The sequence below is a fragment of the Ambystoma mexicanum genome, chromosome 9 (assembly GCF_040938575.1).
Source record: "Ambystoma mexicanum isolate Mex_15411 chromosome 9, UKY_AmexF1_1, whole genome shotgun sequence".
NCBI lineage: Eukaryota > Metazoa > Chordata > Amphibia > Caudata > Ambystomatidae > Ambystoma > Ambystoma mexicanum.
In genome coordinates, this window is record NC_090931.1 from 1,067,320,094 (window position 1) to 1,067,332,970 (window position 12,877).

Below are 12,877 nucleotides of genomic sequence, written 5' to 3' on the forward strand. Positions count from 1 at the left end.
TGCGTGGCAGCGACGGGGGGCACCGAAAAGTGAACAAAGGAGCTAAAGCATCATGCCATCTGCTGTGCGGTCAGAGAAACTCTCCAGGCACCCCAAAAGGAACATGATACAGGCCCAGCGAGAATATGTGTGGTGCCCGGACCGCGGGTTGACTGGAGATTATCACCATACCACAGCTTCAAGTGAGGATGGCCCGGGAGACCTAACGTTTGATAACCCAGGTGGCCAAGACGAGGGAATCTCATTGCAATGCCCACAAGCCTGCATCCATCTCACTAAGCGGCCGGAGTCTACCAGCATACCACGACGCGCGGTGTACAAAGCCCGGGAGACCTGGACCACCACAGGACCGGACAGCCACGGACAGCTACGGTGAAGTTAGCACACCAGATGCACAGTCCTCAAGGGACTGCTCCGAACTCGCCAACGACCGTACGCAGCACCGGACGCTCAGAGTGCATTCCAGCCCTTGGATTTTGGCAGACCCACACCGTGCCTCACTGCAGCCCTCTGGATTGGACCCACTGAGAGGCCCTATCTCCAGCTGAGCCCCGGACCGCCAGATCCGCAGAATCCATTGGGGCCAACCTGGGTGGGCTCGAGACACCACACCCTCAGAACAAATTCTGAACAGTGCGGTCCTGACGTGCAGCGGGGCATCGTCCTCGCACTGTGGGGGTCCACAAGCTGCAACAGTGGTGTTGTGCGACTCTGACGGGAGTGAGGGTCGGGCTGCAACACCGGATCCCCCGGCGCCCACCACGATAATCTCTGTGGCAAACGGCAGAAATAAAGACATTGGAATGCTGTGAGCCAGCGCAGACGAGACACAGTAAGGGCCCACAACCCTTGAAACTACACAGACGGGAGGCATGATCAGACTCAGTCTTGCAGCGAACAGCCATGGGGATGCTTATTGGGATTCATCCTGCAACGAGACTGCGGCTTGGGCCGGTCCACAGGACCTATAGCCTGGGTGCAAACTTGTGGGTGTAACGTCGGACACCAGGAGCACCCGCCCCGGTTCGTTAGGGTGAAGCCCCTTGGTGCCTGCCCGCTGGAACTACCCACGCACAGTGAGTACAGTCTTGCCCTGAAGTGGGTGACCACCCTATACCTGAGGGCATCGCCTGGTTGCTGGGTGGTTGCCTCAGGGGAAATGGCCCACTGTGACATCCTGATCCTGTGACACACTCTTAAATAAAGGGCTTTAGTTCCTCTTGGTCTGCATTTCTGCTCTTCTGACCTTTCTATAAGGAGAAGCAATGGACAGCCCTTTCGTCGGACTCAATAGGGGAAGGTGAAGGGCAGGGATACACGATCAGCAACACACCTGTGATCTGAGGGGGCTGCTCTCAACCTTGGGCGCAACTGTGGGAGGGTGGAACTCCATGGTGCTCCTGCGGGACTTGCATGCAAACTGCTCCTCTAGCAGCCTATAACGCACAACTACAACCGACCTCGACACAAAGGGACATCTAGCGCTACGCACCACGCAAGACACTGATGGGGCACTAACTACAACTGTGGCCTCCTGGGAGGGTGCTCCACGGAGTGTGATCAAGAACCCGGGGGAAGCGGGAGGAATTCTATGAATCCCAAACACCTGGAAGACACGGTAACGATCACTTATACGCATCGCTCATACCGCACTGCACACCTGGGATCGGTGCCCGAGTGGCCCACCTGCACATCTTGGTCCTTGACCAAGTAAGCCGAAAAAGATGACCACGCAGAGTAAGGTCGACCAGTTTGCGACAAACACCACCACTGCACCTATGGATCAGGCGCCACAGTCAGACACGTCGACATCAGAGGAACCCCTCTCTTTGAAGGACGTGATGGCTGCCATAGCCAACTCTAGCTCTTCTATGGAGATAAAAATTAACAGCATCACCGCAGATGTCTCCTTTCTCTGACATCGTTTGCAAAAGTTGTCCTCCCGTAAGGGAGAGGCGGAACAAAGTATCTCCGGAACAGAAGACACTTCAGAGGGGTGAACCAGCAGCTTTTGCAAGTGATGACTCGCCTTAAGACCATGGAAGCTTGCATTGATGAAAGGGAGGGCAGATCGCGATGTAACAATATGCACATTTTTGGACTCCTTGAGAAAGTGGAGGGATCCATCGTGGACCTTTTCCTGGAGCAGTGGCTGGTGGATGTCTTCACGCCAAAATCCTTTTCAAAGTTCTTCTCAGTGGAAAGAGCTCACTGCATGCTGTCCGGAGGACCCATCCCTGGCGCACCACCACGGACAGTCATAGCCAAGCTGTTAAACTATAGAGACAGGGATGCACTGCTTCAAATGGCCTGCACGAAAGGATCAATTACTTACAAAAGATCCCAGATCGCCTTCTTTCCAGATTATACTCACGAGGTGCAATGAGCCAGTCTGTCATTTGAGCAGCTGAAAGAGAAGCTATATTCCATGAATGTGAAATACAGTTTACTCTATCTGACCCAATTGAAAATTTACCATAACGGCACCAAGGTGCACTTCACTGACCCACGGGAGGCATGGAGATGGGCTGAAAGACACCTTGACGGAGACTGGGGACCAGAGCCGAAGAGGACGGGGGAGACCCCGCTCCTAGCCCCGACCAAGCCCCCCGGAGAGACATCCAGCGCCAATACAGCAGAATGGACCCGAGCAGTGGCGGACCCTTCAAAACAATAATCCAAGCACGCCGTTAATAATTGAACTCTATGGCTATTCAACACTGGCCAACAAATTAAGAAGCTTTCCAACGCCCGACAAAAAACGAGCCAAGGAGCTTCCATGGCGTCAGCTCTTCTTGTAAAGTTCAGTAAACCCTGTCCCCTTGTGCTGATTACTTTACCAATACCATTAGATGGTTTATTGCCCACAACCTCTAGGTTGATTTTCTGGGCATATATTGTTCTTGGTTAGTGCTGGCAGCGCGTTCGTCTGACTGACAGCACATGTTCTGGTGCCAAATGCTTCGGGTTGTGGCGGAGTATGGGGTGAGGGGAGGGGGTGATGTTTGTTTAGAGAAGTTGTGGGTGTTTGTTTATAAAAGTTGTCTTAGCTGGTCGCAAAGCTCAGTGAAGGGGGTGATTGTGGGGAGTAGACATGGGCCCTGCCCGCTCCGGACATATGAACGTCCTGACTCAATAAGCCTGGGGGCCTTGAGTCGTGCACTGAACCGCATGCCTTTGAGGGGAGCTCTGGGGTGGACACAATTGAAAGGGGGGTGACCCCTGCCTGCACCCTGACATCTCATCTGACACCAATGGCACACGAGGGACAACTAACCCTGCTCACATGGAACGTCATTGAGCTGGGCTCCAGTATTAGACGCAGGCTGGCGCTTCAATTCCTGAATAGGCACTCGCCCGATATTGCTCTGCTCACTGAGACACACCTTATGGGTAAGGAATGTAGGTTCTTTCGACGATCCAACTATACAGCAGCCTTTCACGCTGGATTCTCCAGCGGGGCACAAGGAATGATGATTCTTATACATAAGTGTCCCATTTCAGCTGGGAGGGGTCCAGGCGGATCCGAGGGGGCGCTTTGTGGTGGTAACTGGGGACATAGGAGGGAGCATCTGGGGGAATAGTAGTGGTGAATGCACATCACCCCCCCTCCCCATCCGACTCGCACTTGAACTCCTGAACGACCTCCAAGCGGCAATGCTGGGTAAACAAGCTACTGGGTACTAGGTGCGGATTTGAACAAAGTGATGGAATTGGCCAGAGACAGAACGCACATCGGCACTAGAAACCTGAACACTTACCCAAACTAAACTCCTTTGCAACAGCACTTGGGTGGGCGGGTGTATGGTGAACATTGCATACCACAGAACCGGGTTTCTCCTTTTTCTCCTATGCACACAAGTCCCTGTCTCTCATAGACTACCTCTTTGTCCTGCAAGACATGACACACAGGCTACTTAGAGCTACATATCTGGCCAGGGGCATCTCAGATCACTCCCCTCTGAACATGGTGATAAAACATGGTCGAACCAAATCCAAACCCAACTGGCGTCTTAATGCATACTACCTTGGTGTCCCTGGGTTGGCAGATGGACTCCCCCAAAAAACAGCAGAATACTTCTCCCTCAACGAAGTCTCAGTTGACAGTCCAATAACGCTGTGGGAAGGCTATAAGGCGATTCTCTGAGGTGTGGGGGGGGGGCTCTTTCACTAGTGTTGGCCCATCGCCGGCAACAAACCTGTGCAGTCGCGGACGCTGAGGAAAAGGCAGCTAGGGCTGAAGAGGTGTTCCTTACATCAGGGACTGGGGCTTCACAGGATGCCCTTATCATGGCACAGGAGACTCTGAGGAATCCGACACTAGATAATGCAAGGACTGCTCACTGGGCTGTGCTCAGTCAGATATATGTAACCGGGGACAAAGCTGGGAAAATCCTTGCGTGGGTGGAAAGAAGAGATAGGAATAGGGGAATGTACACGCCATACGTGGGGCCGGGGGCACCTACTCTCTGACGATAAGATTGCTGAAGCATTCACCACCTTTCTACGAACATCTTTACTCCCCCGGGGGGCATTGAATGAAAGAGAGGGCTAACACTTCCTGGACTCCGTGGAGATCCCCAAACTCTCGGAGCACCAGACACGCAAACTAGAGGCAGAGATCACAGAGGAGGAGGAGGAGGAGGAGGCGGCGGCGGCGGCCCTGTCCCAACCCCAATCCGGGAAAACTCTGGGACCGAATCGCTTCCCATTGAAAACCTGGAAGAGACTGGGCGAACCAATAATAGGGCACATGCACCGCATGCTGGTGCGCTCTCAAGAGGAAGGGCAACTTCCCCAAGATCTCAGACAGGCAGTCATTGTAGTGCTCCCCAAACCCGGGAAACCACCGGAACTCTGCGCCTCCTACAGGCCGATCTCACTCATTAATAGAGATGCCAAAGTTTTTGCCCGTATCCTAGCCAATAGACTGTTAGGGGGTGTACACTCCCTGGTCCATCCGAACCAATGTGGATTCATGCCATCCAGATCCACCCGGACAAATCTACACAGGGTACAGTTCGCCATTGATAAGGCAGGTGTGATAAAAGACCCACTCGCACTCTTGGCGGGTGATTTTGAAAAAGCCTTTGACTCAGTGGGATGGGCGGCCCTATGGGATATTATGGACCGTATGGGTTTTGTGGACAACTACATGTCCTGGGTTAAGATGCTCTACGACTCCCCTGAAGCAGTGGTACGGGTCAATGGGACTTCTTACAGGGCTTTTTTGCTGGGCCGAGGAACCAGGCAGGGTTGCCCCTTCTCCCCCCATCCTATTCACACTGGCCATAGAACCACTTGCAATTAGACTCAGTACATTGGTGAAGTGGTCGAAATTCATACGGCCGTGGGGTGCGGAAGACCGGGTTTCACTCTATGCAGATGATCTGCTTGTTTACATGAGCAACCCCAGGACTTCACGTCCGGTAGTAACGAGGATCCTCACGGAATATCAAGAATTCTGTGGTCTCAAAGTAAATAAAAAACTGTACTCCCCCTTGAGGGTGGGGCGGTGCGGTCCCACAGCACTGCTCCTACTCGGTCTCCATCCAGAGTTTCGTCTACTTGGGCTTTCTCTTGGGCCCGCAACCCTGACGAGTTCCTTCATCTCAACCTTCAACCAGTGGTGGACAGATTTGAAACTGATGTTACCCATTGGCAATCCCTCACACTAACCCTAATGGGCAAAGCGGCCCTCTTCAAAATGCTCTCCCTCCCGAGATTCCTATATGTCCTTCAGAGCGCACCCTCCATGTCCCCTCACACGACCTTCGCATCAAAAGATGTTACCCTCCTGAGACGACTCCTGGGGAGAGAAACAGCCCTGTATAGCTCTTAAAACCCTATGGCGCTCTGTATGGAAGGGGGGAATAGGTTTACCCTGCCTCCGAGCTTATTACTGGGCTGCACTGTTTGGAGTGGTGAACGACTGGCTTCATGGGAACCAAGGGCTCCTACATACAGGGGGTGAGATTAGGAGTATGGGCCCAAGTACAACCCTCTGAGTGCTGTATGGGTCGGAAGAGAAATGTACGATATGCCTGGGATGGTGCGACAAATCCGTGGAGTCTGGGCTGAAGCGATTAACCATATGGGTTGGGGCGGCAGACCGATGCTCAACCAACCCCTGTTGAACAACATGCTCCTCCCTGAGGTACGAAAATGGGGCACTTCACCAGGTGGGAGGACCTAGGGATACGGACCCTAGCTGATGTGATACAGGATGGGCACCTCTTGCCATTTAGGGACATACAGGATAGTTTTACTATACCCAAGGGGGAACACTACAGACACCTGTAACGGACACATGCTATCCGGGCCCAGTTCCCTGAATTGGCCGATATTCCAAAATGTTCCCCCCCTCGAGGCAAACATTCTCCACGCTAGGATTCCGGCGAAGGTCACATAAACAATCTACCAGGTAATTACAGTATTTGGGGCTCTGAGAGAAATGGGAGGGAATAGTAGGCGCGCTGGAACTTGAAGAATGGATTGAGGCACTAATGTTCCCACGTGAGATTGGCATAGACACTAAACTCTGCTTCACACAGTATAAAATACTGCACCAGGCTTACCACTCCCGTGCGTCGATGATGAGGTGGGGGGTGGTGGATAATGGAAACTGTTTGCGGTGCCAAAGGTTGGAAGGCACCTTCTTCCACACGATATGGGAATGTCACATTATACAAGACTTCTGGCACAGATGCCTCCGCAAGTTGTCTGGCGTTCTCGGCACTCCAGTCCCGCATGATCCAAAAATGGTAATACTGGGGATCTGGGGAGAAATGGAGTGTACCAAGTACGAAAAGATATTCCTCTCTGAGGCATTAGGACTAGGGAAGAGGCTCACAGCCTCCACGTGGGGATCCTCAGATGGTCTGAGCCCTAGCCGCTGGACTAATGAAATGGAACGATGTGCGTCCCTGGAGAAATGCATATATAATGCCAGGGGTTGCCCTGGGAAGTTCTTGAAGGTCTGGGGGAAATGGACTGAAACTGTGTGAACACCTGACATGGGGAAGCTCCATGCTGTTGGACCTTTGGGGCATGGATGTATAGTGACCCGAGGCCCCATCGACCCCCCCCCAACACCCACTCCTCTTCACTGTCTCACAATTATGATATACTATTGCCTTGCAATGCTACCCTGTTTTGCCTATGTTTTGCTTATGTTTGTTGTTTGATTTGTCCACCTTGGTTCGTCTTGTAAACCAATTTATTAAAAATAAATACCACCTGCCACCCCACCAGCCTTTGAGGACAGTTTTTTTGAGAGATTCCTCACACTGATGATGTCCCCCCTAGATGGGCTCCATCCCCTGGGATGTGATCAGGGACATGCTGCCTCCAGTCCCTTTGCCAGCACCCATAGTCATTCCTCCTAAGGCTCTGGTGCCTCGGGGCCCTGTGCAGCCCCAGCTGCCCACGCCGGGTCCTTCGATTCCGGCTCCCCGGCCTCCTACAGTTCAGGCGGTTCCACAGCAGCCTCAAGCTCTGGTCCCCACACCGCAGCCTATGGCTCCCAGTACTCCTCCAACGGCGCCAGACCAGTCGGACACCTTGGTGGACACTGATGAGGAGGAGGACCCTGACACATCGTGTTCACCCAAGGCCTTCCATGATCGACTTGCAGGTTTGGCTGAATACTTGGGGCTTCTACAACCCAAAGGTTAAACAACCTGAGGTGGGGGTTCTGGCCGAAGTCCTCACTCTACGCCCCGCGACTAGAACAGGGATTCCGATGCAGGAGGACACTGTTGCCTTGGCCAAAAACAGATGGCTGAAACCCCATTCAGCGCAGCCCACCAACAGGCGACTCAGCGCCAAAGTACGGCCAGTTGGTGGGGGATACACTCTTGTTGTCGGGACACACTATACCACACTCCTCTGTGATTGCCGCAGCTTCCATATACTCAAAGCCTCAATCTTCATCGGCCACCTCGGCTCTGCTAGGCAAGGGGGAGACGATCTTAGAGGCGTATGGAAAGAAGGCCTATTCCAAGGCCTCGCTGCACATTCGTCAGTCTAACGTGGATGCCATGCTCACAGCTGTTAAACAGAGAGTTTGGCTGGAAAAAGCTGACTCCCTTCTGGAACTTCCAGTGCACAGTCAGGCACGCTTCAAGGCAGGGCTGGCAGAAGCAAAGATGGTGGCTCAAGACATCATGGAGTCCACCGTGGTGCATATTGACACCTCAGGCCGGGCCATCTGCATCACTACGGACATGAGATGGACTGCTTGGCTTCGGGCTACCAAGTTCAACCCGGGCGTCCAGGAACGCATATTGGACCTTCCATACGAGGGTAGCAACCTCTTTCATTCCACCACTGATGAGGAACTTGATAAGAAGAACAGTTTCCAGACTGCAAAATCCTTATCTATCTTCACGAAGTCGACGCCCAAGACTTACAGTCAAACGCACCAGCGTTCCGACAAGGGTCAGGCCCTTGGCGGCTTCCAGGGCTTCCAAGAGCGTCGGTCCAGGCAGCCGGACCGCTCTCCGAGTCAACGCTGCCGCAAACAGCGCAAGGCGGGGAATAAGGGCTTTTTTCAGTCCCCTTCCTCAGGCTCAGAGGGAAAAAAAGGCATGATACTCCCCTACGGGTCCATGTGTCTCTGATGGGGGGAAGGCTTGCCTTCTACGCACTCAATTGGCGCGCGAAGTCCGCAGATCCCTGAATCCTATCAGTAGTGTCCATGGGGTACCGCCTACCAGTTCCTCCCTCTCCTCCGCTCCCACAGATAGGGAAAGCAACTCTGTTGGCCAGAAATTTGATCGCTGGAGGCTGTGGAAGAAGTCCCAGCCTCCCACCGGGGTATGGGCTTCTACTCCAGGATTTTCACCTTACACAAGAACCACCAGGTTGGCTTGAGAGTTGTGTTGGACCTTTCCATCCTGAACCTTTCCCTCCCGTTTCAAAAGTTCAAGATGGTTACCCCAGCGATTATTGCAGAGACTCTGTGCAGGGGAGACTGGATGTGCTCCCTGGATCTGAAGCATGCTCATGTACACATCCCAATTTGGCAGCTCCATTGATCCTTCCTGCGGTTCAGGATCATGGGCTTCCATTTCCAATACAAGGTTCTGCCCTTTGGCCTCAATTTAGCCCCAAGGGTCTTTACCAGGCTTATGAATGCAGTGGCAGCCCTTCTCAGGGCCCAAGGTCACCATGTCTATCCATATCTGGACGACTGGCTCGTCAGGGCGAGATCCCCGGAGGCGGTCCATCATACCTCCTCTGCCCTCATAAACATGCTACACGACTTGGGCCTCATCTGGGATACGAGATCCGAGAGAGTTTTTCCCTCACAGGACAAGATTGCAGCCATCAAGAGGGCCACAAGTCATTTTCTCAGCAGAGATTACCTCAGCATGGTGGTACCAGCACCTCTTGGGTATCATGGCGGCATGTGTTCTGGCAGTACCTTACACAAGACTCAAAATGAGGAGATTACAGCTGCACTTCGCAGCCTCATGGAATCAGGAGCAGGGTTCACAGGCGGAACTCATCAGCATGTCTCCCTTCCTACACCATGACCTAGTCTGGTGGAGCACGACTACAACCTGAGGATAGGCAGGCCCTTCCGACAACCAGCACTGTAGGATAACATCACCACAGATTCGTCCTTGGAGGGCTGGGGTGCTATCCTGGACAACCAAAACGTCCACTGAGTTTGGTCCCTTCAGGAACAGGAGGCCCATATAAATTGGCTAGAGCTGAAGGCCACCTGGCTGGCTCTCAACGCCTTCCTACCGCTTCTCAGTGGCAAAATGATCCTCATTCAGACCGACAACTCCACCAGCATGTACTTCCTCAACATGCAGGGTGGCACCAGGTCCCCTCCTCTGTGCATCCTGGCGGTCAACATCTGGGAATGGGCCCTGGCGAACGACATTCAACTGACTGCGATCCACCTCATGGGGGAGTCGAACCTGGAGGCAGACAGGCTCAGCAGGCTGGGGGCGAACAATTACGATTGGCAATTGAACGATCAGGTCCTCCAGGAGATCTTCAACAGATGGGGTCATCCTCAGGTGGGCCTCTTCGCCACCTGGTTCAACAGGAAATGCCCCCAGTTTGCATCCTGTCAAGAGTCAGGGTCTAGGCTCTCTGGGCGATGCGCTACAGATACAGTGGAACGGCATGAACGCCTATGCCTTCCCTCCCACTCCACTGGTACACAGGGTGATCTGCAAGATAAGAGTGTCCCGGCACCTCTGCATCATTCTTATAGTTCTGTGGTGGCCGGTGAGGCCATGGTTCTCGGAGCTTCTCAGCCTGTCGGACCAGCCTCCGATACACCTTCAACAGGGACCATCTCATCACCTGTCTCAGCAGGGGGGGAACAGTGATCCTCCTCGCCCTTCAGAAGTTAGCCCTCACAGCGTGGTTCCTGAGCAGGTCATACTGAAGCATCTGCGCCTCTCCCAGGCTAACCTCGACATCATTCAGGGTGCTAGGAGCAATGCTACTAGAAGCCAATACCAAAGGAAGTGGCCTAGGTTTCTCTGCTGGGCCGAACCTACGGAGGTCGACCCTCTCACTTGCGCACTGGACAATGTGCTTTCATTCTCAGCACACCTCTCACACTCTGGAGTGCAGATAGACAAATACTCACCTGCCTGGAAGCCATCTGAGCCTACCGGAACTCTGAGGAGTATGTTTTCTCGTCCGCCAATCCGGTGGTTAAAAGACATCCGACAGGCCTCACTAGGCTCTACCTGCCCCTCAAGAAGCCACATCCCGCGTGAGACCTCAACATAGTGTTAGGTGCCTTGGCGCATAAACCCTTTGAGCCTATGGCATCCGCGGACATCAAGCTAGTCACCATGAAGACAGCTCTTTTGGTGGGTCTTCTATCTGCACGTCGTGTCAGCGAGATCCAGGCTCTGGTGGCTCCTGAGCCATACACTACCTTTCATAGGGACAAGGTGATCCTCAGAAGGCATCCCGCGTTCTTACTTTTCAGCTAAATGAGGAGATAGTACTCCCTACTTTCTTTGCAGACCCAAAGGATAATCCGCAGAGGGTCCTGCACTGTTTAGATGTTAGGCAAACGCTAAAGTTCTATGTGGACGGAACCAAGAGCTTTCGCAAATCTGAGGCTCTATTTAGCATCTTCGGTGGGTCAAGGGCAGGATATCAGGCTTCCAAGGCCTCCATAGCAAGATGGATGGTTGCAGCCATTAAGGAAGCCTATGAGCGGCAGCACAAGCCACTTCTGGCAAACATGCATGCCCACGCTATCAGGGCCCAGGCCATGGCGGTCGTATTCCAGAGACACTTTCCGTTGCAGGTCATCCGCAGGGTGGCCACGTGGGCCACTCCCTCCGCCTTTTGCAAGCACTACAGTTTGGATGCCGGTTCCAGGTCTGGGGCTGCATTCAGTTGTAATCGCCCATGCAGTATTGAGGAAACGGGACGGGATGTAAGAGTAATTGTAAGTTACTCACCCCCCACCCCTAATAAAACTGGTGTCATTAGGCAATGGTAATATTGTCAACACGTCTATGGGGACTGAGGCGTGGCACCGGTGGGCGGAGTCAGGGGAGCGCATGTTCCCAGAGACGCACCCCTGCACCTCTAAATTTAAAGGGGGAGAAGTTTTTGTTTCTGGTGAAAAAGGTTCCATCTCCCATCCCTAGGAGGGACGCCCATGCAGTATGGAGGAAAGGGGACTATGGACTAAGAGTATGTTAGTCCCTACGGTGAGTAACTTATAATTCTTCCTCACCAATATTGGTTTCCTTGCTTGTCTTTTTTTAAGAACAATTTTATGCAACCGATGTAATAGCAAATTATCAGTGCCATTTATATCTAACACCATCACAAGTGCATATGTCAACCAGAGTGTATACTTCCCTATTTGTTTCTGGAGCGCTAAAATAATATGTAAAAGCTTCCAGAATGGCATTTTGACAGGTAGAAATATTCACAATGTTGTGGAAGGATCCAGAGTATTGAAATGAAACTGCACTCTTGAACTCTTGTCTAACTTACTGTATGATATATAGCAGTAAACAAAAATGTCAAACTTGGAGTAGACCGCATCTTTAGGAACATATCTAATTTACAAATTATGTAAAAAACCTTTGATTTAAAAATGTTTTGTTTTGATCTGTTTTGTGTTTATAGTACTGCCAGCTATGCCGTAAGGGAGATAATGAAGAATTGTTGCTGCTTTGTGATGGTTGTGATAAAGGCTGTCATACTTACTGCCACAAACCCAAAATCACTACTATACCAGAAGGTGACTGGTTTTGTCCAGCCTGCATTGCAAAGGTAATATTGCCCTTTCACTATGACCTACATGCTAAACAATATATTTCTAATGGATACTATTTCCTCCTGAGATTCTTTTATCTCATAACAAATTTTTGTTGATACCTTTTCCTTAATAGAGTTTTCTATACAGGTATCGAAATATCACAGTGCACCTATTCAAGGTAGTGTAGCAAATCCCAGGGTATTGTTACTGCTTCCATGGGGAAGCCCCTTCCCATGAGGCCAGGGCTGTGATGCTGCTACCCAATCGTTCCTCAGGGGTGATACTCAGCGGGTGGATCTCCTGGGAAGACAAACCCTCCTTGGGACCAGGGACAATCACTGTGAGAGAACGTGTTATTCTCTTCCCTCATTTCCGACCCCTCCTTCCTTTAACCTCTGTCAGTACCCTGTTGTCCCCCAAAAATATCTTTGTAGTAGTGAGGGAGCCAGGTCCCAGGAAAATACTGACACGAAGAAGAGTGCCACTGAACTTTGTGATGATCATCAGTTCAGTACTGTGATGAAGAGAAAGGATGGAGCAATGAAGAATACCTATTAGAACTGTCACATGTAGTCTAGCTGTTGGAGACTGCCCATTGGTTAT

At 52.1% G+C, this 12,877-nt stretch overlaps 1 protein-coding gene across 16 annotated transcripts in view; it reads left to right on the forward strand.

Moving 5' to 3' along the window:
* Positions 1-12,877, forward strand: part of BAZ2B (bromodomain adjacent to zinc finger domain 2B) — a 2,602,315-nt gene that overhangs the window by 2,280,222 nt on the left and 309,216 nt on the right. For all 16 annotated transcript variants that reach the window (XM_069616356.1, XM_069616365.1, XM_069616369.1 and 13 more), the window contains one exon: positions 12,142-12,288. In XM_069616356.1, the coding sequence (XP_069472457.1) occupies positions 12,142-12,288 (147 nt within the window). The remainder of the gene's footprint in view (positions 1-12,141; positions 12,289-12,877) is intronic.